The following is a 26,734-nucleotide window of genomic DNA, read 5'->3' on the forward strand; positions in this document are numbered from 1 at the left end:
TCTTAAATATATAATGGGAAAGAAATGACTGAGTAATGTTGTGATGACTGTGGCAATTACATAGGGACTGTATCAATTTGGTGTATTCAGCACTTTTTTTGTTGGGAATGAGGTTCTAGGCCGGTTCAGCTATAAAAGTACGAAGTCTTCGATATCTTTTATTGTCCCTTTACTACTTGCTAGTCACAGAATTCGAGGCCTGAACATCTTTGCTACCTATGCAAAGGAAAATTCAAATAATTATTCTACTGGACCTATTATTGTTCCAATAATGATCAAAGTGAGAAACAAGAGCAAGGGTTTGAAGTGGATCTATTGCCCATTATCCTATGGAATCCCAGGTGACGGAGAAGATATGATATGGTTGAGCCATTGGAAGATGGAGAATAATACAATATTACAATGTGGAGATGAAGTGGTGGTTTCGGTAATAACCGGACCACGTGACTTGTTTTTGGTAAAGGAGTTTGGTGTCGAGCTTGTGCAAGAGCACCAAGACAAGATGAGTACCCAACACAACACCAAATCAGATCCTAATTATCCATTTGTTATCGGTGGAGATTTGAAGACGTGGAAGTGCAAACCAGGAATATACTTCCTTAGCTGTAGGAGACGAGAAGATACTGACGACATTGATATCCTCACCATGGACTCTGATGAAGAAGATACAAGTACGTTGTGTTGTTGTATAGCATTGAATTATACTCCATCCAAACACTTCCGGGTGTGTCCGTATTCATTTCAAAAACATTTCCAATAAATTTTATGTTATTTGTATGTTTTTCAGACAAAGAAGGGCAAGAGGATGAACCTGATTACACAATTGCAAAGACGATGGCAGCTAGCAATAACTGCAGCCTAAGAGGATGGAAGGTGCGCCTCACAGCTGTCGGCTTCTTTTTCGCGCTTGCTCTAGTTGGTTGGTCCTCCATCTCGCAAAAAAAGAAGCGACACTCGTCCACAAGCCCACCATGAGTTTGTAATTTGACTTGATATAGATATATCTTTGCATTCCTTGCTCTCAAGATGTTTTCTACCTTCGAAACTTCAAGTTTAGAGCTAAGCACTTTAACCGCTTGAGATATAAAAGCCCCTTGCAACTAGATACCGAAGTTCAAATGTGTTCAACGCCATCAAATATAGCATAAAATACATCCAGCATTAGCGATACTAGCATAGTAGCAGTAAATAAGTAAAACCAAAAAATGCTTCCACACATGGTAAGGGAAGGACTTTACATAGGTATCTTTAGCAATAACGGGCAATATTTTTTTGTTTTTGGGAGGAGGTGGATTATTTCGGCACCGGGGAAAACAAAAACATCCCATCTTAGTTGTCGTTTACAACAAAATCATTCTTAAAGACTCGGCTCCCCATTGAAATTGTGTAAATTGCATAAATATCAATACAACAGATATTAAATAGAATAATATATATCAAATAAATTAACGACAAGCAATTTCTTAGCCTGAGATCCAAGGACTTTACAGCTGGTTCAGCCTTGCATCGCTACTACATTACAGAAGCTGGTTTCTGCTTCTTCAACCTGAACAAATTATTGAGGTCAGGAAGTATAAGAGGAACGACCATAGTCTCTGGAGCCATGAAATTTACTATCTTCTTTTGGGCATTGTACCTGCAAAAGCATAATGCAATAAGCATTCAACAATCTGACCTAGTTTTCTCAACAGATACTCCAAGATATTCCAAAACAAAGTCACAGCAATTTCACATAGGGAACCGAAGAATCATGTTCGTCCACTCTACACATCCAAAGCAGCAAACTAACAATTTCACATAGGATACCAGGTTGGGAGGATACAATCATTAACAATTTCAAAAGCTTTAAATGCAATCTGAATACATGGCAAGTAGGGGTAAACATGTGAACAGAAAAAATCAGTGAACATAATCAAATCCAATACGTCAATTTTGGCCTAGATTGAAATGAAAAAAAAACAAGGAAATGCTTTGTTGTTTTTGAAGGAAATAAAACCTATTTCATGGAAATAAAACCTGTGGTTACCTTTGTCTTCCTTTGCCATTTGTCTATCGATTTGTTTCTGAAAGTGGCTATTCTACAAGATACAGCATGACAGGTCCTAGTTAGACCAAGCAACCGGCATGGAAATGCTTTCTGAAGCAAGAATCTGAACTCAAGAGCTTTGTGCCAGAGAGACTTCAGAAAAATGAAAAAAAACAACATAGAATATGGGTAAGAATAAACATCGATCAAACAATAATTCACTGTATAAAACATTTTTTCAACTTTAAAATGTGGCTTAAAAAGAAGCTTTAAACAAGTAGCAATAATTTCATATTGAAAAATAAAACCTATTTCATGGATATTACAAGAGCCATTATTTTGAAAGACACACCTTTTGGTTCTTCACTACTTGACTTTTAAGAAGATCTTCGTCCTTGTCACGATTCAGATTCTTTAAAATATCTCTGCGATGGAATAAACAAAACCAATCTAGGCCAAAATTGACTTATTCGATTTGATTATGTTCACTGATTTTTCTATTCACATGTTTACCCCTTACTTGCCATATGGTTTTGTGGTGTTAGTGCATAGTGCTCTTCTCTTTACACACCAGTTTCATTTGTATTCGTTGTAAATTAAGAGACCGTTTGATAATCATTTCGTTTTCAATTTAAAAAATATAAAAAACTAAATAAAGTTTTCTAAATTTGACCTAGAATTTTCGCTTTTGGTTTTTACTTTTTTTTTTAACAACTGAAAACTAAAAATAGTTACAAATTTTTTTTTCAGTTTTTAATTTACAAAAAAGTAAAAACTGAAAACTCTAAACTATAGACTAAAAATTAAAAAGTGAAATCGAAATGGGCTCTCAACAAAATTGAAAAAAGACTGGGCTGAATTACTGAATTCAAAGCAGGGCTTATTAACGCTACGAGGCCCAATAGATCTGTATAAATATTTTTTGTTTTTTTTTTAACAAACGATATTATTTATATGGGCTTAACCTTACAATAGGCTAACAATAATGTGGTTCAAATTTATTTTTGACGAGAATCGAACCTAAAACTTCTCGCTTACAAATGAAGAGGAATACCACTAAATCTAGGGGTGGATTTTTTTGCCAAATTACCATGCCAACCGAATTGCCAACCGTGCCATACCGATTTTGTGCCAAATGTTTCGTACCAATCGGTAATGGTACGGTATTGTACCGTACCGAAATTTCATGGTACGGTATTGGTAATGGATACCATTACCACGGTATAACCATACCATACCGAAAATACAATATAATATATAATTTATAACTTATATAATAGATAATTATATAACACATATTTATAATATTCCAATAATTTGAAAATAAAACCCTACTTATATTAGCATTGTTGTTGGTGACTTTGATCTCTTGAAATTGTGGAAATCAAACACAAAAGAGTTCTTAATTCTTTCACAAATATCCAAAATATCTTTGTAACCGCCACTTCTACTTTTGCTAGTGAAAATGCATTTAGCCTAGGGAGGAGGGTTGTGGACCCTTTAGGGTATCATTTTATCCTAAAATAATGGAGGCACTAGTGCGTACTAGTGGTTGGCTTAGGGCAAATGAAGTAAACTTCTACAAGGAACCAACAGAAGATATGCTTCAATTTTACAAGGAAATGGAAGAAGAGAAAACAAGAAAGATATGCTTTAATTTTTTAGTAAATTTGTTATTAAATGGTTTTCAACTTTAATTCTTCTTGCTACTAATTAATATGTTTTCTTTGTTTGTAATGTAGGCTTGACACAAACTCAATCTTCTACAAGTTCAATGTTTCCTCCAAAAGCTTCGACATCTTAAGCTTGAATAACTGATCAATGAATTCTACTTTTTGAAGTTTACTTCCAACTTTCATTTGGTTTGAAATTTTAATTTCTATTTGGATTGTTAACTTCTATTTGTTTTGATTCGTAACTTCTATTTGGATTGTAAGATTAATTTTCATGATGAATCTTGATGCATCTTTTGAATTATTATGTGTGTTTATTGTGAATGATGAATAATAGATGAATTTAATCTATAATGTATGAGATAAAGGTACAAAAAAAAGTTTTTCCCTTGAATTGGGTTAAAAAAACAAAAATAGATTTTGTCCCAAAACAAAATGGCAATTACTATTGCCATACCATGCCAACCGAACTTTTGGCAATACCGAACTTTGGTATACCGAAAGTTTGGTACGGTAATGGTAATAGATTTTACCAAACCGAAAGTTTGGTACTGTAATTGGTACAAGGGGTTTGGTACGGTAACCGTACCGAACCCACTCCTAACTAAATCATAGTCCTGATATTTTATTTAATATTTTAAGAAAAAAGAAAGAAAGCAATGAAAAGCTGTACATAAAACTAAATACAAAAAGGAATGAAATGAAGAAGAGTGGGAGACTAACGTTTAATTCAAGATAAAGAAAGAAAGGTAATCGCACCCCGACGGCGGCGACGTGGCGGTCATTTAACGGAAAATAACAGACAAATCAGCCTCCAGATCAAGTCTTGAAGCACAACTCTGAAAAATCGACACTACCTACAGCTGAGCTCCGACCAACCGTTGATGGATGCAATCCGGAAGCTCAGAGATCAAGTCGCCAAGCAACAGCAGGTACTCTCTCTCTTGTTTGATTCCGAATTTGTATTTCTGTATGGATTATGATATGAACATAATCTGCGTTGATTGCGAGATACTAAGATTGCTTAATGAAATAATATTTATATAATTGTTCAAATTGAATTGGATCGAATTCGAATAGATTTTTCACTATTTCTGAGCTGTTTGGGGCTGTGTTGGAGTGTAATGTTGCTGAATTTCTGAAATTTTGAATCTAGCAAACACCAGTTCTTTTTGTTAGAAAATCGATCCACATCAATGGCTCTTGTGAGAACATCTCCAGGAACCTCCTCTGATTCCAACACTTTTCGGAGTTATCGCTACGACGTGTTCTTGAGCTTCAGAGGCGAAGATACTCGCAAGACTTTTACCGACCACCTCTACACAGCCTTGAACAACGCAGGATTTCTTACGTTCCGAGACGACGATGAACTTGAGAGAGGAGAAGATATAAAGCCAGGACTGCAGAAAGCGATCCAGCAGTCACGAACTTCTGTTGTCGTGTTTTCGAAAGATTACACGTCATCCAGGTGGTGTCTTGATGAGCTTGTGCTGATCCTTGAACGCAAGAGGACCACCTCGGACCAAGTAGTTTTACCAGTCTTCTACGATGTCGATCCGTCCCACGTGAGGAAGCAGACAGGAAGTGTTGGAAAAGCATTTGCTAGAAGCCAGAAAAATCAGTCGCCGGAAAAGGTGGAGGGATGGAGGAAGGCACTTGCAGAGATTGCAGACCTAGCAGGCATGGTCTTACAAAATCAAGCTGATGGGTAACCTTCATTATCTCCATTTCTCTTCTCTTTGTTGGGTCAATTTGATGTATGATCCGTAGTGACATAGATTTTTATATATTTATTAATTCAATCTCAGTAGTGAATAATAATCCCAATTTAGGTCAACTTAAAGAAAGCACACTCAACTCAACTTAAGGATTAGTCATTTTCCATGTTAATCTACTGGTTTCCAGTTGCTTAAATTTTTTTTGAAAGCTGGTGTGGAAAAAAGTTAGGATGTGATCTGTTTTGTATTTGTCTATAGTTTGTATAGATTATGCGCTGTATTCCTTTTTTTTTCAATTTAATTTTGTCAGGCAATCAACATATGTTTTAATTATCTAATTTCCCCAATTCATTTTTCATTTTGTTTGCAAATTCTTAGGTACGAGGCAAAGTTTATCGAAAAAATTGTTAAAGTGATAGAAGACAAGTTAAGTCGTATGCCATTGAGTGTTGAACCAAAATTGATTGGTATTCAATATCAAGCCGAACGCATCAATTTGTGGTTACAAGATGGATCAAGTGGTGTTGGTATATTTGTTGTGTATGGCATGTCTGGAATCGGGAAGACAACCATTGCAAAACATGTTTACAATTCAAACTTTAGAAGCTTTCAAGGAAGTAGTTTCATTGAAAATATCAAAGAAACAGCAGATCGACCAAATGGCTTAGTTCAAATACAAATGCAACTTCTTTGTGATATTTTGAACGGCAGAGAAGTGAAAATACACAGTGTTAGTGAGGGAATAATTAAGATTGAAAGGGCCATAAGCTCTAGAAGAGTTCTACTTGTTCTTGATGATGTTGACCATATGGACCAATTAGATGCAATCCTAAGGATGAAAGATCAGTTTTATCCGGGAAGTAAGATACTAATAACAACTAGGCGTGAAAGGTTGCTAAAGGCAGATCAAGTTACAGAGGTGCACAGAGTTCGGACTTTGTATTACAATGAATCATTAAAGCTTTTCAGTTGGCATGCTTTTGGCCAGGACCATCCCATAGAAGAATACATGGAGCACTCAAAACAGCTTGTGCAACATAGCGACGGACTTCCATTAGCTCTAAAAGTTTTGGGTTCTTCTTTATCAGGGGAAAGTATAGGTGTATGGGAAAGTGCATTGGAGAAGCTAAAAGTTATTCCTGATGGTGAAATCATGAATAAACTAAGAATAAGCTATGAAAGTTTAAAAGATGACCAACAACAACAACAACAACAACAAAGCCTTTTCCCACTAAGTGGGGTCGGCTATATGAATCCTAGAACGCCATTGCGCTCGGTTTTGTGTCATGTCCTCCGTTAGATCCAAGTACTCTTAAGTCTTTTCTTAGAGTCTCTTCCAAAGTTTTCCTAGGTCTTCCTCTACCCCTTCGGCCCTGAACCTTTGTCCCGTAGTCACATCTTCGAACCGGAGCGTCAGTCGGCCTTCTTTGCACATGTCCAAATCACCGGATCCGATTTTCTCTCATCTTTCCTACAATTTCGGCTACTCCTACTTTACCTCGGATATCCTCATTCCCAATCTTATCCTTTCTCGTGTGCCCACACATCCCACGAAGCATCCTCATCTCCGCTACACCCATTTTGTGTACGTGTTGATGCTTCACCACCCAACATTCTGTGCCATACAACATCGCTAGCCTTATTGACGTCCTATAAAATTTTCCCTTGAGCTTCAGTGGCCTACGACGGTCACACAACACGCCGGATGCACTCTTTCCATCCAGCTCGTATTCTATGGTTGAAATCTCCATCTAATTCTCCGTGCTCTTGCAAGATAGATCCTAGGTAGCGAAAACGGTCGCTTTTTGTGATCTTCGCTAGATTGCTCCGGTCATTAGTGTGGATAAGTATATAAATGGATAGAGATAGGAAAGCAAACACAAGATGTACGTGGTTCACCCCGATTGGCTACGTCCACAGAATAGAAGAGTTCTCATTAATTGTGAAGGGTTTACACAAGTACATAGGTTCAAGCTCTCCTTTAGTGAGTACAAGTGAATGATTTAGTACAAATGACATTAGGAAATATTGTGGGAAAATGATCTCGTAATCACGAAACTTCTAAGTATCGGAGTGTGGTGTCATCTTGACTTGCCTTATCTGTCTCATAGGTAGATGTGGCATCTTCTCTGGAAGTACTCTTCCTCCATCCAGGGGTGGTATCTTTAACTGGTGGAGATGCACAAGGTAATGTATCAATTTCACTTGAACCTTACTTGTAGTTTCAGGCTTGGTCAAGCGCGATACAAACCATGTAGTAGGAGTCCCACAAGTCGCCGAGCTAGGGGGTCTGCTGAAAGAGGTGACAGACAAGGTAAGCAATCAGAGCTCCGACTGATTGTTCACCTTCTCCCCATCTTGCAGCAGCATGAAGGATAAAGAGAAGAAAAATGAGAAGAGATGATATGAGATACTTTTGCTTTTGAAGAAGTAACTTTCCACAGGCTTATTCTTGAACTGAGCTGGAGGGTTTTTTGGTTTCCTCCAGAGTATAAGGCCGACTGAAGAATTTGAGGGTCAAAACAAGTCCATCAAATCTAGAGTACGTTCCACCCTGCTGATATGGGATACTTTTGCTTTTGACAGAGTAATGGATGTATCGGCACGTGTGCTGTTACGCTTGTCTCCACATGCTTCCTTGTATCCTTCGCACTTGCCCTATCTGTTCCTCAAGCAGATGCGGAATCTTCCCTGGAAACATAAGATGTTGAAGATGAGTACTCGAGAGCAATGCCAGGTAAGTAATCAGGTAAGGGGTTCCAGGCAGTCAGTTCCTGGCTGGAAGCTTGATTCCAAGTGCTGACTGATTGCTCTCTTTCTCCTTGTCTTGCAGGTAAAAACAAGGCCAAAAGAAAAGACAGGGAAAAAGCATGATATGGGATACTCTTGCTTTTAACCCTGATGATATGAGATATTCTTGCTCTAGTATAGCTTGTTTGCAGAGGTATTATCGGGGGGAAAGAAAGCTGAATATTTCGAAAGGCTTCGTTGGGAGTGCCCTCTCAGATATGATGAAGGGTTGAACATTTTTGCAGGTCTGCCTGTCCGTTGGGGATGGAGGTCGACATATATAGGAGTCTCCCTAACAACAAGTAGTAATGCTATTCCTTTACCCTGCTTGGTCATAGCACGGTACTGGGAGCTGTCAGTTTCACATGTTTTAACTCTGTCAGAGCACTTTGAAAAAGTGGTCTGTGGTATCTGGCTCTCGAGATTCGGAGAACGATGCCTCTTCGATTTTTGAGAAAGCAATCATGCTGGGGGTCTGACTCTCGAGATTCGGAGAGCAGTGTCTCTTCGATTTTTGAGGAAGTAATCATGTTGGGAGTCTGGCTCTCGAGATTCGGAGGGCGGTGCCTCTTCGATTTTGGAGCAAGCAATCTTGTTGGGAGTGTTGTCTCGAATGTGAGTAAAGGTTGGGCATGTTTGCTAGTCTACCTTGCCACGAAGCACAAAGGTTGACACACAGGGACTTTCCAATTATCCAGCAATGGTACTGTTCCTTTACCCTCTCTTCGATTTTGAGAAAGTAGTCATGTTGGGAGTCTGGCTCACGAGATTCGGAGGACGGTGCCTCTTCGATTTTGGAGCAAGCAATCTTGTTGGGAGTGTTTTCTCGAATGTGAGTAAAGGTTGGGCATGTTTGCTAGTCTACCTTGCCACGAAGCACAGAGGTTGACACACAGGGACTTTCCAATTATCCAGCAGTGGTACTGTTCTTTTACCCTTGTGGGTAATAATATGGTAGCTAGACCTTCAAAATTTATGGGTCTAAACTTTGTTAGTGCTGTTTCTTTGCTATTCTTTTACCTTTCTTGGTCAGAGCGATGTAGTGGGAACTGCAAGCTTCACGTGCTCAACTTTGGCAGAGAACTTTGGCAAATTTATCTGTGGTACCCATGAGCTATTGTTGCGTGTGGGAAGTGGGTGATTGAACAGTAAGATTCATGTGCTTTCTACTTCACCAGAAGTCTTCAACAGAATGCCCATAATTTCTACAAAGCTGAGTGTGCGTGTGACAGGTGCTGACAAGGCTAGAAAAGTAGGTGCCTCTTCGGTTTCTGAGATCGGCCCTCGTGGTCTCTGAGCAGCCCAGCTTTTGAGAAAGCGAGCGCCTCTTCGATTGATTCGGAGAACGATGCCTCATCGATTTTTGAGAAAGCAATCATGCTGGGGGTCTGGCTCTCGAGATTCGGGGAGCAGTGTCTCTTCGATTTTTGAGAAAGTAATCATGTTGGGAGTCTGGCTCTCGAGATTCGGAGGGCGGTGCCTCTTCGATTTTGGAGCAAGCAATCTTGTTGGGAGTGTTTTCTCGAATGTGAGTAAAGGTTGGGCATGTTTGCTAGTCTACCTTGCCACGAAGCACAGAGGTTGACACACAGGGACTTTCCAATTATCCAGCAATGGTACTGTTCCTTTACCCTCTCTTCGATTTTTAAGAAAGTAGTCATGTTGGGAGTCTGGCTCTTGAGATTCGGAGGACGGTGCCTCTTCGATTTTGGAGCAAGCAATCTTATTGGGAGTGTTTTCTCGAATGTGAGTAAAGGTTGGGCATGTTTGCTAGTCTACCTTGCCACGAAGCACAGAGGTTGACACACAGGGACTTTCCAATTATCCAGCAGTGGTACTGTTCCTTTACCCTTGTGGGTAATAATATGGTAGCTAGACCTTCAAAATTTATGGGTCTAAACTTTGTTAGTGCTGTTTCTTTGCTATTCTTTTACCCTTCTTGGTCAGAGCGATGTAGTGGGAGCTGCAAGCTTCACGTGCTCAACTTTGGCAGAGAACTTTGGCAAAGTTATCTGTGGTACCCATGAGCTATTGTTGCGTGTGGGAAGTGGGTGATTGAACAGTAAGATTCATGTGTTTTCTACCTCCCCAGAAGTCTTTGACAGAATGCTCATAATTTCCGCAAAGCTGAGTGTGCGTGTGACAGGTGCTGACAAGGCTGGAAAAGTAGGTGCCTCTTCGATTTCTGAGATCGGCCCTCGTGGTCTCTGGGGAGCCCAGCTTTTGAGAAAGCGAGCGCCTCTTCGATTTCTGATATCGGCCTTCGTGGTCTTTGAGCAGCCCGACTTTTGAGAAAGCAAACGCCTCTTCGATTTCTGAGATCAACCCTCGTGATCTCTAAGCAGCCCAGCTTTTGAGAAAGCAAACGCCTCTTCGATTTCTGAGCAGGCGCCTCTTCGATTTCTGAAGCTCCGTCGAGTGCAGATTTTTATAGGGGCTGGCATTAAGTTCCAAAGCACACTTGAATCTCCACCAGTAGAAGCTTCATTCTTGCACTTCTAAGATCTTGATTTGTCCGACCTCTTCTCTCTTCAACACCTTTGAAAATGTCTGGCCCCTCCGACCGTCGTTTTGACTTGAACCTTGTTGAAGAGGCAGCCCCGCCTTCTCCAGACAACATATGGCGCCCATCCTTCGTCTCCCCTACTGGTCCTCTTACCGTTGGGGATTCCGTGATGAAGAATGATATGACCGTTGCGGTAGTGGCCAGGAACCTTCTCACTCCCAAAGATAACAGACTACTTTCCAAACGATCTGATGAGTTAGCTGTTAAGGATTCGCTGGCTCTCAGTGTTCAGTGTGCAGGTTCTGTGTCTAATATGGCACAACGCCTATTTGCTCGAACCCGCCAAGTTGAATCATTGGCGGCTGAAGTGATGAGTCTCAAACAGGAGATTAGAGGGCTCAAGCATGAGAATAAACAGTTGCATCGGCTCGCACATGACTATGCTACAAACATGAAGAGGAAGCTTGACCAGATGAAGGAAACTGATGGTCAGGTTTTACTTGATCATCAGAGATTTGTGGGTTTGTTCCAAAGGCATTTATTGCCTTCGTCTTCTGGGGATGTACCGCGTAATGAAGCTCCAAATGATCAACCTCTGATGCCTCCACCTTCTAGGGTTCTGTCCAGTACTGAGGCTCCAAATGATCCCCCTCCGGTGCCTTCTCTTTCTGGGGCTCTACCGACTGCTGAGACTTCTCCTAAGCAACCTTTGTGAAGGCTCCCTCTTGTGTGTTTATTTTGACTCATGTATATGTACATATTTGTAGCTTATCGGGGATATCAATAAATAAGCTTTCCTTCATTTCAACGTATTGTGTTAAATACACCAAAGCCTTCTTCGCTAAGTTCTTTGAATTTTCTTTTGTTGAAGCTTGTATGTTGAAGCTTTCTGAGTGGAGCATGTAGGTTGGGGTAGTGTTCCCTTAATTTCCCGAGTGAGGAAAACTTCTCGGTTGGAGACTTGGAAAATCCAAGTCATTGAGTGGGATCGGCTATATGAATCTTAGAACGCCATTGTGCTCGATCCTGTGTCATGTCCTTCGTTAGATCCAAGTACTCTAAGTCTTTTCTTAGAGTCTCTTCCAAAGTTTTCCTAGGTCTTCCTCTACCCCTTCGGCCCTGAACCTCTGTCCCATAGTCGCATCTTCTAATCGGAGCGTCAGTAGGCCTTCTTTGCACATGTCCAAACCACCATAACCGATTTTCTCTCATCTTTCCTTCAATTTCGGCTACTCCTACTTTACCCCGGATATCCTCATTCCTAATCTTATCCTTTCTCGTGTGCCCACACATCCAACGAAGCATCCTCATCTCCGCTACACCCATTTTGTGTACGTGTTGATGTTTCACCGCCCAACATTCTGTGCCATACAGCATCGCCGGCCTTATTGCCGTCCTATAAAATTTTCCCTTGAGCTTCAGTGGCATACGACGGTCACACAACACGCCGGATGCACTCTTCCACTTCATCCATCCAGCTTGTATTCTATGGTTGAGATCTCCATCTAATTCTCCGTTCTTTTGCAAGATAGATCCTAGGTAACGAAAACGGTCGCTCTTTGGTATTTCTTGATCTCCGATCCTCACCCCTAACTCGTTTTGGCCTCCATTTGCACTGAACTTGCACTCCATATATTCTGTCTTTGATCGGCTTAGGCGAAGATCTTTAGATTCCAACACTTCTCTCCAAAGGTTAAGCTTTGCATTTACCCCTTCCTGAGTTTCATCTATCAACACTATATCGTCTGCGAAAAGCATACACCAAGGAATATCATCTTGAATATGTCCTGTTAACTCATCCATTACCAACGCAAAAATGTAAGGACTTAAGGATGAGCCTTGATGTAATCCTACAGTTATGGGAAAGCTTTCGGTTTGTCCTTCATGAGTTCTTACAGCAGTCTTTGCTCCTTCATACATATCCTTTATAGCTTGGATATATGCTACTCGTACTCCTTTCTTCTCTAAAATCCTCCAAAGAATGTCTCTTGGGACCCTATCATACGCTTTTTCCAAATCTATAAAGACCATGTGTAAATCCTTTTTCCCATCTCTATATCTTTCCATCAATCTTCGTAAGAGATAGATTGCCTCCATGGTTGAGCGCCCTGGCATGAACCCGAATTGGTTGTCCGAAACCCGTGTCTCTTGCCTCAATCTATGCTCAATGACTCTCTCCCAGAGCTTCATTGTATGACTCATTAGCTTAATACCCCTATAGTTCATGCAATTTTGTACGTCGCCCTTATTCTTGTAGATAGGCACCAAAGTGCTCGTTCGCCACTCATTTGGCATCTTCTTCGTTTTCAAAATCCTATTGAAAAGGTCAGTGAGCCATGTTATACCTGTCTCTCCCAAAAGTTTCCACACTTCGATTGGTATATCGTCTGGGCCTATTGCTTTTTTATTATTCCTCCACATTGCTTGTTTCCTAATAGGAAGGAACAAAAGCTACATTGTTAGAATACTCGATGGATGTGATTTCTATACAATCATTGGCATTCAAACTCTCATTAATAGATGCTTGGTGACACTTGATGAACACGGCAAGGTGAAAATGCATGACATGATTCGTGCTATGGGAAGAGAAATTGTTCGCCAAGAATCAGAAGAGCTTGAGGAACGGAGTAGATTATGGCGCCATAAGGATTCTTTCCAAGTATTGAGGAAAAAGAATGTAAGAAACATGCCTTTTATGTCTATATATGTATTCCTTCTTGTGAAAATTATGCATATTAATGTCTTTTTTTTTCCTTTAGGGTACAAAAAAAATCCAAGGTCTTGTCCTGGATATGCGTAATCATCCTGCAAACAGTCCAATAAACACAAATGAGATAGTCTTGGAAACCAATGCATTTGCAAGGATGCGTAATTTACAACTACTCCATCTTAGTCATGTACGACTGGATGGATGTTATGCAGATTTCCCTACAGGATTAAGATGGTTGTGTTGGCTTGAATATCCTTTGGATTCTATACCAATTGATTTTCCTTTGGAGAACGTAATTGTTCTTGAAATGCAATACAGTAGCTTGAGACAAGTATGCAAAGGAACAAAAGTATGTTACTCTATGCATTTCAATTCATTTTCCTTATTGTGTTAGTTTCTTATTTGTTGACTAACTCCATGTGTTAAAATGAACTACTATGTTTTCTTTAATTCGATGACTAATTTCTTATGTTAGATACTTATTTCATTGTTCTTTTTTCTTTTCTTTTTTTTCCTCTGTTTCCATAGTTTCTTCCATCGTTGAAGATCCTTGACGTCAGCCATTCTCATGGCCTTAGTGAAACCATTGACTTCTCACTTTTCCCCAATCTAGAGGAACTGATTCTTGTAGATTGCACAAGCCTGAAGAATGTTCATGAATCCATTGGAAACCTAGAGCGACTCGTGTACTTGAATATGAAGGATTGCAAGAATCTTAGGAAGCTTCCGAAGAACATGTGCATGCTTAAATCACTTGAAACGCTCATTTTATCTGGTTGCTCAAATCTTGATGAGTTTCCCTTGGAGATGATGAAGAAGATGGAGTCTCTGAAAGTTCTTGAGACAGATGGAATTCCAATAAGTGAATTGTGGCCAGAAAGAAGTTCAACTATCTTGAGTTCTTTTCCACGCTCTTTAGTAGAGTTAAGTCTGAAGGGATGCAATCTTTCTGATGATGTCTTTCCTACGGATTTAAGTAATTTATCCTACTTGCGAGGACTACATTTAGATGAGAATCCAATTTGCAGTCTGCCAGTTTTCATCAAAGGTTTGAGGAGGATCGATAAACTCTCTTTCAAGGGTTGTGATAGGCTTGAATCGCTTGTGGGGTTGCCGGAAGTACACCAAATAATGAGTATAGTCAGATGCATATCATTAAAAAAAATAACTTTTCATTCCCCTGGGCAACATCATCTATCACGTGTAATTTACAATGACAACCGGAATCTTGTTGAGGCGGAGTGTTTTTACAAGTTAGAGCCTATTGATAGAGTTGATGTGGAAATGATCAAACTTTTGGGCTTGTGCAACTTGGAATCCATGCCAGCTGTTCGAATGCATCATCCACTCACAAACTGGGATCTAATAGACGTCCCCGTCCAGGTGCGCCTCTTTTTCTCTCTCTCTCATAAGTCTTAAATATATAATGGGAAAGAAATGACTGAGTAATGTTGTGATGACTGTGGCAAATACATAGGGACTGTATCAACATGGTATATTCAGCACCTTTTTTGTTAGGAATGAGGTTCCAGGCCTGTTCAGCTATAAAAGTACCAAGTCCTCGATATCTTTTATTGTCCCTTTACTACTTGCTAGTCACAGAATTCGAGGCTTAAACATCTTTGCTACCTATGCAAAGGAAAATTCAAATAATTATTCTACTGGACCTATTATTGCTCCAATAATGATCAAAGTGAGAAACAAGAGTAAGGGTCTGAAGTTGATCTATGACCCTGAGTTCTACGGAATTCCAGGTGACGGAGAAAATATGATATGGTTGAGCCATTGGATGATGGAGAATAAAACAATATTACAATGTGGAGATGAAGTGGTGGTTTCGGTAATAACCGGACCACGTGACATGTTTTGGGTAAAGGAGTTTGGTGTCGAGCTTGTGCAAGAGCACCAAGACAAGATGAGTACCCAACACAACACCAAATCCGATCCTAATTATCCATTTGTTATCGGTGGAGATTTGAAGATGTTTGAGCGCAGACCGGGAATATACTTCCTTGGCAATTATGCAAGAAAAGATATTGATGACATTGATATCCTCACCATGGCCTCTGATGAAGAAGACACAAGTATGTTGTGTTGTTGTATTGCATTGAATTATACTCCATCCAAACACTTCCATGTGTGGTCCGTATTCATTTCAAAAATGTTTCCAATAAATGTTATGTTATTTGTATGTTTTTCAGACAAAGAAAGACAAGAGGATGAACCTGATTACACAATTGCAAAGACGAGGGCTGCTAGCAATAACTGCAGCTTGAGAGGCTGGAAGGTGCGCCTCACAGCTGTCGGCTTCTTTTTTTCGCTTGCTCTAGTAGGTTGGTCCTCCATCTCCCAAAAAAAGAAGCGACACTCGTCCACAAGCCCACCATGAGTTTGTAATTTGACTTCAAATGTGCTTGCTCTAGTAGCTAAGTACTCTTAACCGCTTGAGATATAAAAGCCCATTGCAACTAGATACTGAACTTCAAATGTGTTCAACGCCATCAAATATAGCATAAAATACATCCAGCATTAGGTTCCAAGCCCACTATTGAAAATCATGTTCATCCACTCTACACATCCATAGCAGCAAACTAACTAGGATACCAGGTGGGGAGGATACAATCATTAACAATTTCAAAAGCTTTAAATGCAATCCGAATACATGGCAAGTAGGGGTAAGCATGTGAACAGAAAAATCAGTGAACATAATCAAATCCAATAAGTCAATTTTGGCCTAGATTGAAATGAAAAAAACAAGGAAATGCTTTGTGTATCGATTTGTTTATGAAGGAAATAAAAGCTATTTCATGGAAATAAAACCTGTGGTTACCTTTGTCTTCCTCTGCCATTTGTCTATCGATTTGTTTATGAAAGAGGCTATTCTACAAGATACAGCATGACAGGTCTTAGTTGGACCAAGTAAACGGCATGGAAATGCTTTCTGAAGCAAGAATCTGAACTCAAGAGCTTTGTGCCAGAGAGACTTCAGAAAAATGAAAAAAAAAACATAGAATACGGGTAAGAATAAATATCGATCAGACAATAATCACGTATAAATCATTTTTTTCAACTTTAAAGTGTGGCTTAAAAAGAAGCTTTAAACAAGTAGCAATAATTTCATATTGAAAAATAAAACCTATTTCATGGATATTACAAGAGCCATTATTTTGAAAAACACACCTTTTGGTTCTTCACTGCTTGACTTTTAAGAAGATCTTCGTTCTTGTGACTATTCAGATTCTTTAAAATATCTCTGCAACGGAATAAACAAAACCAATCTAGGCCAAAATTGACTTGTTCGATTTGATTATGTTCACTGATTTTTCTGTTCACATGTTTACCCCTACTTGCCATGTAGTTTTGGGGTGTTAGGACATAGTGCTCTTCTCTTTACACACCAGTTTCAATTTTATTCTTCGTAAATTAAGAGACCGTTTGATAATAATTTCGTTTTCAGTTTAAAAAACATAAAAAACTAAACGGAGTTTTAAAATTTTGGCCTAAAATTTTCACTTTTGGTTTTCAATTTTAAATTTTTTTCAAATAACTGAAAACTAAAAATAGTTACAAAAAGAAATTTTCAGTTTTTAATTTACAAAAAAAGTAAAAACTGAAAACTCTAAACTATAGACTAAAAATTAAAAAGTGAAATCGAAATGGGCTCTGAACAAAATTGAAAAAAGACTGGGCTGAATTACTGAATTCAAAGCAGGGCTTATTAACGTTACAAGGCCCAATGGATCTATATAAATATTTTTCGTTTTTTTTTTAACAAACGATACGATTTATATGGGCTTAATCTTACAGTGGGCTAACAATAATGTTGTTCAAATTTGTTTTTTGCAAGAATCGAATTTAAAACTTATCACTTACAAATGAAAAGAAATACCACTAAACCGTAATCTACTCGTTATTTTATTTTATATTTTAAGAAAAAAGAAAGAAAGCAATGAAAAGCTGTACATAAAATAAGAGTAAATTGTAGCTATGGTCCCTGAACTTTACTCAAATTGGAGCAATGGTCCTTCAACTAAAAATCCATTACCATTGGTCCTTCAACTCATTAAAACGTGCAGCTATGGTCCCTCAACTAAAAATCCATTACCTTTGGTCCCTCAATTTTAATTCAACTGGAGAAATGGTCCCTTAACTTTATCCCAATTGTAGCTATGGTCCTTCAAACATAACTCGTTTTGACAAAAATTTTTACGTAGTTGACGAAAATGACCATAATTACACACTTTGATAAGTTGAGGGACCCTAATTAAGTAAATGGTTATTCCAACATAACATATTTTGACAAAATTTTGAAGAAATTAATGAAAAGGACTATAGCTATACATTTTGATAAGTTGAGGGACCAATGATAATGAATTTTTAGTTGAGGGACCATTGCTCCAATTTGAGTAAAGTTCAGGGAGCATTGCTACAATTTTCTCCATAAAATAAATACAAAAAGGGATGAAATGAAGAAGAGTGGGAGACTAACGTTTAATTCAAGATAAAGAAAGAAAGGTGATCGCACCACGACGGCGGCGACGTGGCGGTCATTTAACGGAAAATAACAGACAAATCAGCCTCCAGATCAAGTCTTGAAGCACAACTCTGAAAAATCGAGACTACCTACAACTGAGCTCCGACCAACCGTTGATGGATGCAATCAGGAAGCTCAGAGATCAGGTCGCCAAGCAACAGCAGGTACTCCCTCTCGTTTGATTCCGAATTTGTATTTCTGTATGGATTTTGGTATGAACATAATCTGCGTTGATTGCGAGATACTGAGATTGCTTAATGAAATAATATGTATATAATTGTTCGAGTTGAATTGGATCGATTCGAATTCGAATAGAATTTCACTATTTCTGAGCTGTTTGGGGATGTGTTGGAGTGCAATGTTGATGAATTTCTGAAATTTTGAGCTAGGTGTTGCTAATTACTTATCAATTTTTGATGTAATTGGATGCTTAATTTTTACATTTTCGGAAAACTTCAAGCGAAAATGGCATATAATTCAACGTTCCATGCTTCATTAATGCATAAGAGTTGGTCGAAGCTTGATCGAGTTTGCTTTTGGTTATTTTGTGAACACCGTCAGGCTGTGTTCAAACAATTTTCTGGTGGCATATATGGGGGATCGGATAATGTTGCCTCGGATGAAAATGAATTTCAACAGCATCAGAAACTCGAGAAGCTGTACATATCAACTCGTGCTGCCAAGGTTGCTACTCTTATTTTTGTCTGTGCTTTAAACGAGCATCACGTTAGTTGTGTTACCTATCGTTTTTTGCTTCTTCTTTAACAGCATTACCAAAAGGAAATTGTCCGCGGAGTGGAAGGTTACATTGTGGCCGGCTCAAAGCACGTTGAAATAGGTATGTTGCTTGAAATGCGTTGTCTTTTCTTGGGAGTTTGGATATGAATTCATGTTGGTTTTATCAGTTGGTATACATAATACTTTTTTAACAGGTACCAAGCTATCAGAAGATAGCAGGAAATATGGTTCTGAAAAGACTTGCACCAGTGGTAACACATTGTCGAGAGCTGCACTAAGTTTTGGAAGAGCTCGGGCCCAAATGGAAAAAGAGTGCGGAGTTCTACTTAAAGCCCTTGGCACACAGGTTTAAGTCAAATTATTACTAACAATGGCTCATTAAGTAAAAATCAAATATTGCCAGGGCCGGCTTCATACAAATGGAATTTCAACTGACTAATTTTCGTGTGCATTTGATCATTTCGAAAGAAATTTACAGTAAAAATTGTTTCCATTTTCACGTGTGGTTCAAGAACTGGACTACTTTTTGTGTTATTATGCATCATATGACAAACTGGTTCACCATTTCTTTCTATAGGTTTGCATAATAACTCTTTCTGTGCTTATCAATTTGCCTGTGTAGGTTGCAGAGCCTTTAAGAGCAATGATAGTGGGAGCGCCCTTGGAGGATGCTCGACATCTTGCTCAACGATATGCTAGAATGCGGCAAGAAGCTGAAGCTCAGGTATATGCAGTTTCTTCTGTTTCCTACCAATTTTATACTAAAGTGATTTTACATGTTACATGGTGATCATACATTTCTCGGTTAACTTTTTTTGTTTTCTTTTAAAAGTGTTTGTTCATTTTGGGACAATCATGCATTGGTATTCATAGAGAACGCAAAATCTTAAGATGTTTAATGTAACTTGTTGAGATTGCTTCATTACCTGAAGCTTTGTTGTAATTTGGTTTTTGTTTTTTTTTTATTATTTGTCTATATATACTAACTCGCACCGGGATAGGCTATAGATGTTTCCAGACGCCAGGCCAAAGTACGGGATTCAGCAGGTAATGCTGACATTATCATGAAACTAGAAGCTGCTGAAGCCAAGCTTCAGGAGCTGCAGTCTAGCGTTGCAATACTGGGAAAAGAAGCTAGTGCAGCTATGGCTGCTGTTGAAGGTCAACAACAAAGATTGACTCTTCAGCGGCTTCTTGCGATGGTAAAGGATTGCCTCCCCTTTTTGTTTAAGTGTTAAGACCTTGGCCTGTTCTAGTTACAAGACTGAAAAGGAAATTAATTTTGTAAATTTGTCATTTTTCGTCCCCATTCAAGGTGGAAGCAGAGCGCAACTATCACCAGAACGTACTTCAGATACTTGATCAGCTTGAAGGCGAGGTATGAAATATCCTAAAGTCTTCCTTTCAGCAAGACAATTTCCTTTCCCAAATCATTTGGCTGTAAATTATTCTAGTGTCTTGCTACTTTAAGCAGAGATCATTGACACTATTTGTTGGGACAGATTTTGTCAGAAAAGCAGCGAATTGAAGCATCTCCTAGTCCACCTACAGAGGACTCTATACCTCCGCCACCATCGTATGAGGATCTCAGCCGTAGCTTTGCTTCTGAAACCTATGATGAATTGACAGAATTGAGGGACTATTTCTTAGGAGAGGTATCTTTATGCTAATGTTGTTGTATCCAAGTTTTTTAGTCTGTTCGACTTTTTAGTCTCTACTAATTGTTTCTTTTCGCCTACTGCAGGTTATGTACACCTTCCACGCTGTAACTGATGTGGAGTTAAGTTTGTCATTCGGGGATTATGTTGTTGTCCGGAAGGTTCTGTCATCTTTCCAGCTTGCATGTTTTCATCTTATATTCATGTTCGGATTTTTCTCTTTTGTGTTGAGGTTAAATTTTCTTGCCCTTGAGCAGGTATCAAACAATGGTTGGGCTGAGGGTGAATGCAAGGGAAAAGCCGGTTGGTTCCCCTTTAATTACGTTGAAAAGCGGGAGCGTGCGCTTGCTAGCAAGGTGGCTGCAGTCTTTTAAATCTTTTGGTTGCCTGTTTAATTTGCTTGTGTTTGTGTTTCTGCTCTGGGATTACAACTTCTTTTATATTGGGATTCAGTCGTCTTTGATGATCTCTAGTTGGCTTAGCGTCATCTTCAAGAAAGATGCGATGCATACACATGGAAGGGCTAATACCTTTTATATCCGCTATAGTCCAACCCAATGTCGTCCTGGGCTCTCTCAACACCCTCAAAAGGTTTTCTTCTTCCACCTAAGTCAACTTAGAAGCAATAATAACGGGCAACGTTTCCTACTCACCAAAGTAGGCATACTTGAAGTGCTCGGGTAGTTGCTTGCGTTCCAACTTCAGAGGTTTCTTGACTGACGGAACAAGGTTTCTGAAAGTGAGAGGAAGTTCCTCAAAAACCTGGAACTTGTTGCACACTTTTGACCTTAACAATCGTTGGAAGTGCGTTAAGTGCAGCTTGCATTTCATAACGTTCACTTTCTAATTCGTACTCATCACAGTTTTGAGTAAGGCATGTCTCCAAAGCATCTGAGGATCTAGTAAGCTTGAACAATTTTGGTATCTACTCGAAAACAGTCATATACCTTCCCAGGTTGCTTCATGGCATAAAAAATTTTGAATTCCATCGTCTCCTCAAAGACTGTCATTGTTAAGAGACCTTCTTTCACATCGATCTTAGTCCCTGAGGTAGCCATGGATGGTCTTTCCAAAATAATCGGAATCTCCCTCTCAGGCATAGAAACAACTTCCATATCAAGCACAATAAAATCCGTTGGTAGGATGAAGTGATCAACTCGAACAAAAACATTCTCCAGAATTCTCTGTGGATATTTTACTAATCGGTCTGTGAGTTGTAAGACTACTAAAGTTGGTAGAAGCTCTCCTAAACTTAGCTGTTCATACACTAAAAAAGCATCAAATTTACGCTAGCCCCCATATCAAGGAGGGCTTTTTTAAACGTGTGATAACCAATTTTTCAAGAGATAATAAGTGTAGCATTACTTTTTGTCAATTAAAAAGTGAACCACCCGTTTAAAAAATAAACATCCGTCCAATAAGAATTTGCCAAAATAAGCATGTGAAGCAAACATGGCCCATGGTTGTGTAAATTGATCGAGAATTTGTACGGAATTTAAACTCGCAGATTTTTTTCAAGAAAGCTAACGCTAAGAATTCTATCTATCTAAATTATATTTTATAAATCATATAATGTGGTTATTAATGATTTGATTATCACATAAGTGTTGATTAACGTTCTTATTTTCTATTATTAATAACACATCACACAATTCGTTAATTGATTTAAAAGATTGGTCTATCTAGCATTTTTTTTTTCCAGGTGCAACTGTGCTAGTAGGGTTAGCATTAGGGGGTGCGTTTAGTCTCACAATGGGTTAGTAATAATGTGGTTCAAATTTGTCTTTGATAAGAATAGAACCTAAGACCTCTCACTTACAAATGAAAATGAATACTACTAGACCGTAGTACTAAATGGTTCACTCTTCCACTTCTTTAGTATAAATAATATCCGTTTATTTGAAAGAAAAAAAAAAGTTTTGAAGATTACTAGCTTAGCTTGACATGAAATTCAAATATCCAAACCAAAAGGATTTTTATATATTCTTGGAGATCTCTTAGACAATTAACTGGACCCCACAACAAAATGACCATTTACTCGACAGTCGCTAGGGTTTCTCTCCTCATTTGGCATTCAGTCGACACTCGCTAGGGTTTATCTCCTCATAATCACACTTCACATCGATGTTAATCACACTTCACATCGATGTTAACCACACTTCCCAAAAAAAAAATTAAAACAAAAAGAAAACCTTCTGTTTAATGTTTATCCACCAAGATTTTTATATTTGGACTACCAGTCAAAGTGGATATTTCATACATGATTGGACTTTGAGGTTTTTCCTTATGAACAAATCACAATTTTCGACTAGATATGTCGTATACAAATAACAATTTTCGATGTTCACCAAATAAATAAATAAAATAACAATTTTCGACTAGATATGTCGTATAAAATTTGTATGTATTCAGATTTTGAACTTAAAACAAAGTGTTACGTGTGTATACATTTTTATTTTCGAGATTTTAACGAATTTAATTTTGTATGTATACAGAGACAAAGGCACATAGAACCCAATGGGAGAGTGTCCTCAACTTATATGCATTTTATTTCACTCTCGTCAACAAACACAACACACTTCATTGTATACTCTAATTCCACATGTATACATATCAAATTGTAATTAACAGAATAATTGACTCGTGGCAAGCAATGTTGATGCGTAATATAATCAACAAACTAAATGCGTTTGCAGTGATGTTGGACCGTATGAGGTTTTAATTATACCAAGACAAAACCAAACGAGCTTTCGAGTTTTGTAAATGAAAGTGACGCTGCATTTGCCCATACGACATAAAACATAGTGCCTCAAGACAAAACATGACCATCTCTCTAGAATGAGGATTTTCTCTTCATTTTTTTTTTCAAGGATTCAAAAATCTTTTAATCGTATCCGTTTATTATAAATCGTACGGTTAATTTTTATCAGATACTATATATATTTAATTTTGTATAAAAAATTTAAAATAATTTATGATCACTGAATTGACACGATTAAAAAATCTCCTAGATCCTCATAAAGAGGATCACGAGAGAATCCTCATTCATCTTTCCATGCCTTCCTGTACTTTTTTTTTTGCTTTTTTTTTGTCAATTGCCTCTCTGTACTTATCTTTCCACATCCGAACGTCAACTTCTTTATCATTAACCATCTACTTAAAATTTCTCTACCTTCCATTCCAATGTCACCCCTCTTGATTAGTGACTTCTTTTATATGATCGTCGTAACTTTACCTGTCGATACAAGTTCATTCATGTTATAACATGCTCTAAATTCCTTTTAACATGCATGATGGTATAAATTCATTCCGCGTGATGTTACACAGGCTTAGCCAAGTTCCCCTAGCATGCATGGTTTTATAAATTCATTCCGCATGATTGTGTAAGTTCACTCCCCGCGTGATGTTACACCACTCTGGCTAGGTCAATAACAAATGGACACTGCTTCGTCGCTGAACATTGCAGCAGGAGGTCCTGCTTACACCCAATCTCAGATGAACACGTGTTCAAGTTTTAATCAAAACTTAAACATGTGTTCATCCGGAATTGGGTGTAAGCAAGACCTCCTGTTAAAATGTTCAGACCCAAATCTTATTCATAACAAACTATGTCACTCGTCCAAATTATAACGCATATATCTATAACATGACGTGCCAATATAACCGTCACACATTTAAAATCTTTATCGAAAAAGTACTCTTCAGTCATATCGACTAAATCTTTCCTACCATTTCCCGAAAATCTTTTCACTTCTCCAATTCCACACATTTCAGATACAGAAAGCAAATGAAAAATCACAGAAAGTTGCAGTTGACATTTACATTGATGCTTGCATTCCGAAATAAGTACAAAGGGGGGAGAGAGAGAAGAGGAAGATGAAGGACCCCAACTGAGTTTGTTGAAAGCCTTTAAAACTCCCCTCATACAAAAGTGGGAAGAAGAGACCGAAGTAAAACCACAAGGAAAAAAAAAAAAAACAAACAAACAAACAAACGAAATCCCTGCGTTAAAATTTACTTCAGAAGGATTGAAGGATTGGATCTTGTGAGGCTTAATTCTAAATGGGTGATTTCCGCACACCATTTTTCTTCGTCTGCGCTCCTTCGAGAATCAAGCGACAAAAACATAAAGCGCAGAAGGAGAAAAAAGTGTGCGGAAATCGCTTCCCACTCTAATTTGTTGTATCATAAAGGTCTGAACCTCTTGGAGCCAAGAGACGGAGGACTGATCTGAGGAACTGTGAAGCCATCGTCCATCCAGAGTCTTTTGCCGGCATTCATGTTTGTACCCTCCTTTGTCTCTTTGAACCCGACGAACCCACCGCCCACCTGTGAATACTGATGCGGAGGAGCTTGCGGTGCCTGCGGGACCCACATCCCCATATTTTCCGATGAGAAAGAGTTCAGATTGCTTCCCGGATAGGCATCGGAAAACGGCAGCATCATATCGTTGTCGGCCTGCCATCACCAATCAAAAAAATGCAAAATGTCAGATCCAGCAGGCTAATTAACTAATTGATGACCAATCATATCGTTTCCGCAAACTCATCCTCTCTTATTGTCGTTAGGATGAAATAAATCAAACGAGAATCGAGAGACTAAAATAAACAGAAGTGTGCAGAAATCATTTCTGGACGGAAATTTCAAAATATTATAGCGAAGAACGAGATCAATCAATGCAAACCTTAGAGAAACCAAAGGGGGCAGAAGAAAAATCAAGAAAGTCCTCAACGTGCCAGCCCGGAAGCGTCTCTATCAAGTACTCCGATATGCTACTAGTCGCACCCACCAAATTTCCACCGCCTTTGTTGCCTGCAGCGCTTGAAGTTGAATTCCTGGCAGCAACTGGAGGTGGGTTTGGATTTGAAATTGGAGGGGAGGAGGCGGAAACAGATTCCTTGGTCAAAGGTTGATGCTTTTTGAGATCGGTAGCGGCGGTTTCAGAACTAGCAGTTGCTACAGTTGGCGGCGGTGGAGATTCGTAAAGGGCGGAGGTGGCGGAGAGCTTAATACCTGTTAGAAGAAATCGGTTGTGCTTCAGGGTGTGCTCGTTGGCGTTGTGAATTGAAAGGTCGCACTCCCTGCAGAGAATCGCTCTGTCCTGCTGACAAAACAAGAAGGCTCTTCTCTCCTGTAGATCAAGATTAAGAAACCCAAATCAGAAAATCGAGCGATCATGCGCGCTAACTAGTTAGTAAGTTAATATCTTTCCCGGATGGAGAATTAAAGGGAAGGAGGGAAGATATATATAGTAACAATCGAGCGGTAACCTAGTTAATACCTGACAGATATCACAGACGGGGAACTCCTTAGAGGAGGGGTGGATGAGAGAGAAGCGGTGGTGCTTGGAAGCGAGCTTATTGGCATGGTGGACACGGTGGTCACAGGCGTCGCAGAGGGCGGCCTCGTCGGCGGTGCAGAACACCGAGGCATCGTCCTTGTTACACACATCACACTGGATCTTCATCAGTTTGAAGTTCCAAAACAGGAAGAGAAGCTAAACCTAAGGGAAGTAGGTAAAGAGGGGAAAGATGGAGGCAGTGGGAGTGGAAGTTCTCTGAAGAAAACAGGGGATAATTAAAGAGAACAAATATAAGGAGGGTAAAAAGAACTGGAGAGTAATAATATAATATCTGGGAAATCTTGGGGAGCCATTTATGGCACTCTCTCTCTCTCTCTCTCTCTCTCTCTCTCTAACTTTTACCAGAGCCAGGATGGTGGGAGTGAGTAAGTAAAAGGAAGGGATGCTGAGAGGTTGGGAGGTTGTTGCTTTATTAAATGGTTTTGGTCAGTGAATATTCAACAAATTACAGTAATCCAGTTTTAGCTATATGAAGTGAGTGGGATAAAAGTTCCAAATGTTTTGGGGTTCGTTTGTTTACTATTTTTAGTTATGGATAAGCTTTGGTTCCCGTTTTATTGTTTTTTATTTCCGGCTTTGGTAATCGGTTCCACTTTAGGCCAAAGTTGCATTTTTTGCTTAAGCACCCTCGAGTGGTGGTAATCCTCACTTCGGAAGATTCTCTGAAGTAGGTGGCAAGAGAGGAAGTGAGCAAATCGGGTAGGATTACCGTATAGGACAGTTTTCTCACATGCTAAAATTGACTTACGTGCAACACAAACGCTAATGTGACTAATGTGATAATATAGATGCATGAGAAAGTGAAAATATGTTGCAATTTGTGATAGTTTGAGACATTGTCAAATTGTTATTTTAGTTTTATGTCAATCTGTTTTTTTATATGTATTAGACTCTGTTTATAAAATAAATGAATCACGTGATGACATTGTTGTAACTAAATTTTCTTCTCCTAACGAAGTGCATCTTTCTTCCTTTTGTTTCTTTCTCAAATTGCTCTTAATCAATCGAGAAATAATCGG

At 38.9% G+C, this 26,734-nt stretch overlaps 4 protein-coding genes and 2 long non-coding RNA genes across 31 annotated transcripts in view; 3 read left to right on the forward strand and 3 right to left on the reverse strand.

The window, feature by feature from the left end:
• Positions 1-15,968, forward strand: part of LOC126633534 (disease resistance protein RUN1-like) — a 44,629-nt gene extending 28,661 nt beyond the window's left edge. For 7 of the 25 annotated variants that reach the window (XM_050304168.1, XM_050304167.1, XM_050304165.1 and 4 more), the window contains 4 exons: positions 13,473-13,772; positions 13,952-14,806; positions 14,901-15,507; positions 15,625-15,968. In XM_050304168.1, coding sequence (XP_050160125.1) covers positions 13,473-13,772; positions 13,952-14,806; positions 14,901-15,507; positions 15,625-15,812 — 1,950 coding nt within the window. In that variant the 3' untranslated portion in view covers positions 15,813-15,968. Of the gene's footprint in view, positions 1-64; positions 672-787; positions 1,113-13,264; positions 13,391-13,472; positions 13,773-13,951; positions 14,807-14,900; positions 15,508-15,624 lie in introns of those variants that run through there. The other 18 variants (XR_007627085.1, XR_007627086.1, XR_007627088.1 and 15 more) reach the window with 11 other exon arrangements.
• On the reverse strand, positions 8-15,200 carry LOC126633540 (uncharacterized). The gene is made up of 2 exons (XR_007627089.1): positions 15,053-15,200; positions 8-216 (listed from the first exon to the last, which is right to left on the reverse strand). It is a non-coding gene; the product is annotated as an uncharacterized LOC126633540 (long non-coding RNA).
• On the reverse strand, positions 1,313-2,322 carry LOC126633541 (uncharacterized). The gene is made up of 2 exons (XR_007627090.1): positions 2,027-2,322; positions 1,313-1,636 (listed from the first exon to the last, which is right to left on the reverse strand). It is a non-coding gene; the product is annotated as an uncharacterized LOC126633541 (long non-coding RNA).
• Positions 4,417-6,831, forward strand: LOC126633537 (disease resistance protein RUN1-like). Of its 2 annotated transcripts, none has more exons than XM_050304188.1 (3): positions 4,417-4,631; positions 4,866-5,407; positions 5,796-6,831. In XM_050304188.1, exons 1-3 carry the CDS (start codon positions 4,584-4,586, stop codon positions 6,715-6,717), a joined length of 1,512 nt encoding a protein of 503 aa, XP_050160145.1. In that variant the 5' UTR covers positions 4,417-4,583; the 3' UTR covers positions 6,718-6,831. The 2 variants fall into 2 exon arrangements, with proteins under 2 accessions (XP_050160145.1, XP_050160144.1); XM_050304187.1 differs by having other exon boundaries at positions 4,856-5,407; positions 5,796-6,828.
• A 1,910-nt stretch (positions 15,969-17,878) lies between the features above and the next one.
• LOC126633538 (SH3 domain-containing protein 2-like) lies at positions 17,879-20,819 on the forward strand. Its single transcript, XM_050304189.1, has 10 exons — positions 17,879-18,121; positions 18,519-18,641; positions 18,726-18,795; positions 18,890-19,041; positions 19,318-19,419; positions 19,697-19,897; positions 20,011-20,073; positions 20,198-20,350; positions 20,440-20,514; positions 20,611-20,819. The coding sequence occupies exons 1-10, from the start codon at positions 18,074-18,076 to the stop codon at positions 20,725-20,727; spliced, it is 1,104 nt and encodes a 367-aa protein (XP_050160146.1). The 5' UTR covers positions 17,879-18,073; the 3' UTR covers positions 20,728-20,819.
• A 3,329-nt stretch (positions 20,820-24,148) lies between these two features.
• Positions 24,149-26,113, reverse strand: LOC126633299 (B-box zinc finger protein 21-like). The gene is made up of 3 exons (XM_050303874.1): positions 25,635-26,113; positions 25,038-25,484; positions 24,149-24,811 (listed from the first exon to the last, which is right to left on the reverse strand). The coding sequence occupies exons 1-3, from the start codon at positions 25,818-25,820 to the stop codon at positions 24,539-24,541; spliced, it is 906 nt and encodes a 301-aa protein (XP_050159831.1). The 5' UTR covers positions 25,821-26,113; the 3' UTR covers positions 24,149-24,538.
• Positions 26,114-26,734: the final 621 nt, after the last annotated feature.

This window comes from Malus sylvestris, chromosome 8 (genome assembly GCF_916048215.2).
Source record: "Malus sylvestris chromosome 8, drMalSylv7.2, whole genome shotgun sequence".
Classification (NCBI taxonomy): Eukaryota; Viridiplantae; Streptophyta; class Magnoliopsida; order Rosales; family Rosaceae; genus Malus; species Malus sylvestris.

Coding starts and splice junctions, on each gene's coding strand:
- LOC126633299 (XM_050303874.1), bottom strand. CDS start 25,820: ATGAAGATCCAGTGTGATGTGTGTAACAAGGACGATGCCTCGGTGTTC. Junction 25,485..25,634: donor CCGTCTGTGATATCTGTCAG/GTATTAACTAGG, acceptor CTTGATCTACAG/GAGAGAAGAGCCTTCTTGTT. Junction 24,812..25,037: donor CCCCCTTTGGTTTCTCTAAG/GTTTGCATTGAT, acceptor TGGTGATGGCAG/GCCGACAACGATATGATGCT.
- LOC126633537 (XM_050304187.1), top strand. CDS start 4,588: ATGCAATCCGGAAGCTCAGAGATCAAGTCGCCAAGCAACAGCAG. Junction 4,632..4,855: donor AAGTCGCCAAGCAACAGCAG/GTACTCTCTCTC, acceptor TTTTGAATCTAG/CAAACACCAGTTCTTTTTGT. Junction 5,408..5,795: donor TTACAAAATCAAGCTGATGG/GTAACCTTCATT, acceptor GCAAATTCTTAG/GTACGAGGCAAAGTTTATCG.
- LOC126633538 (XM_050304189.1), top strand. CDS start 18,074: ATGGATGCAATCAGGAAGCTCAGAGATCAGGTCGCCAAGCAACAGCAG. Junction 18,122..18,518: donor AGGTCGCCAAGCAACAGCAG/GTACTCCCTCTC, acceptor GAACACCGTCAG/GCTGTGTTCAAACAATTTTC. Junction 19,042..19,317: donor TTAAAGCCCTTGGCACACAG/GTTTAAGTCAAA, acceptor TTGCCTGTGTAG/GTTGCAGAGCCTTTAAGAGC.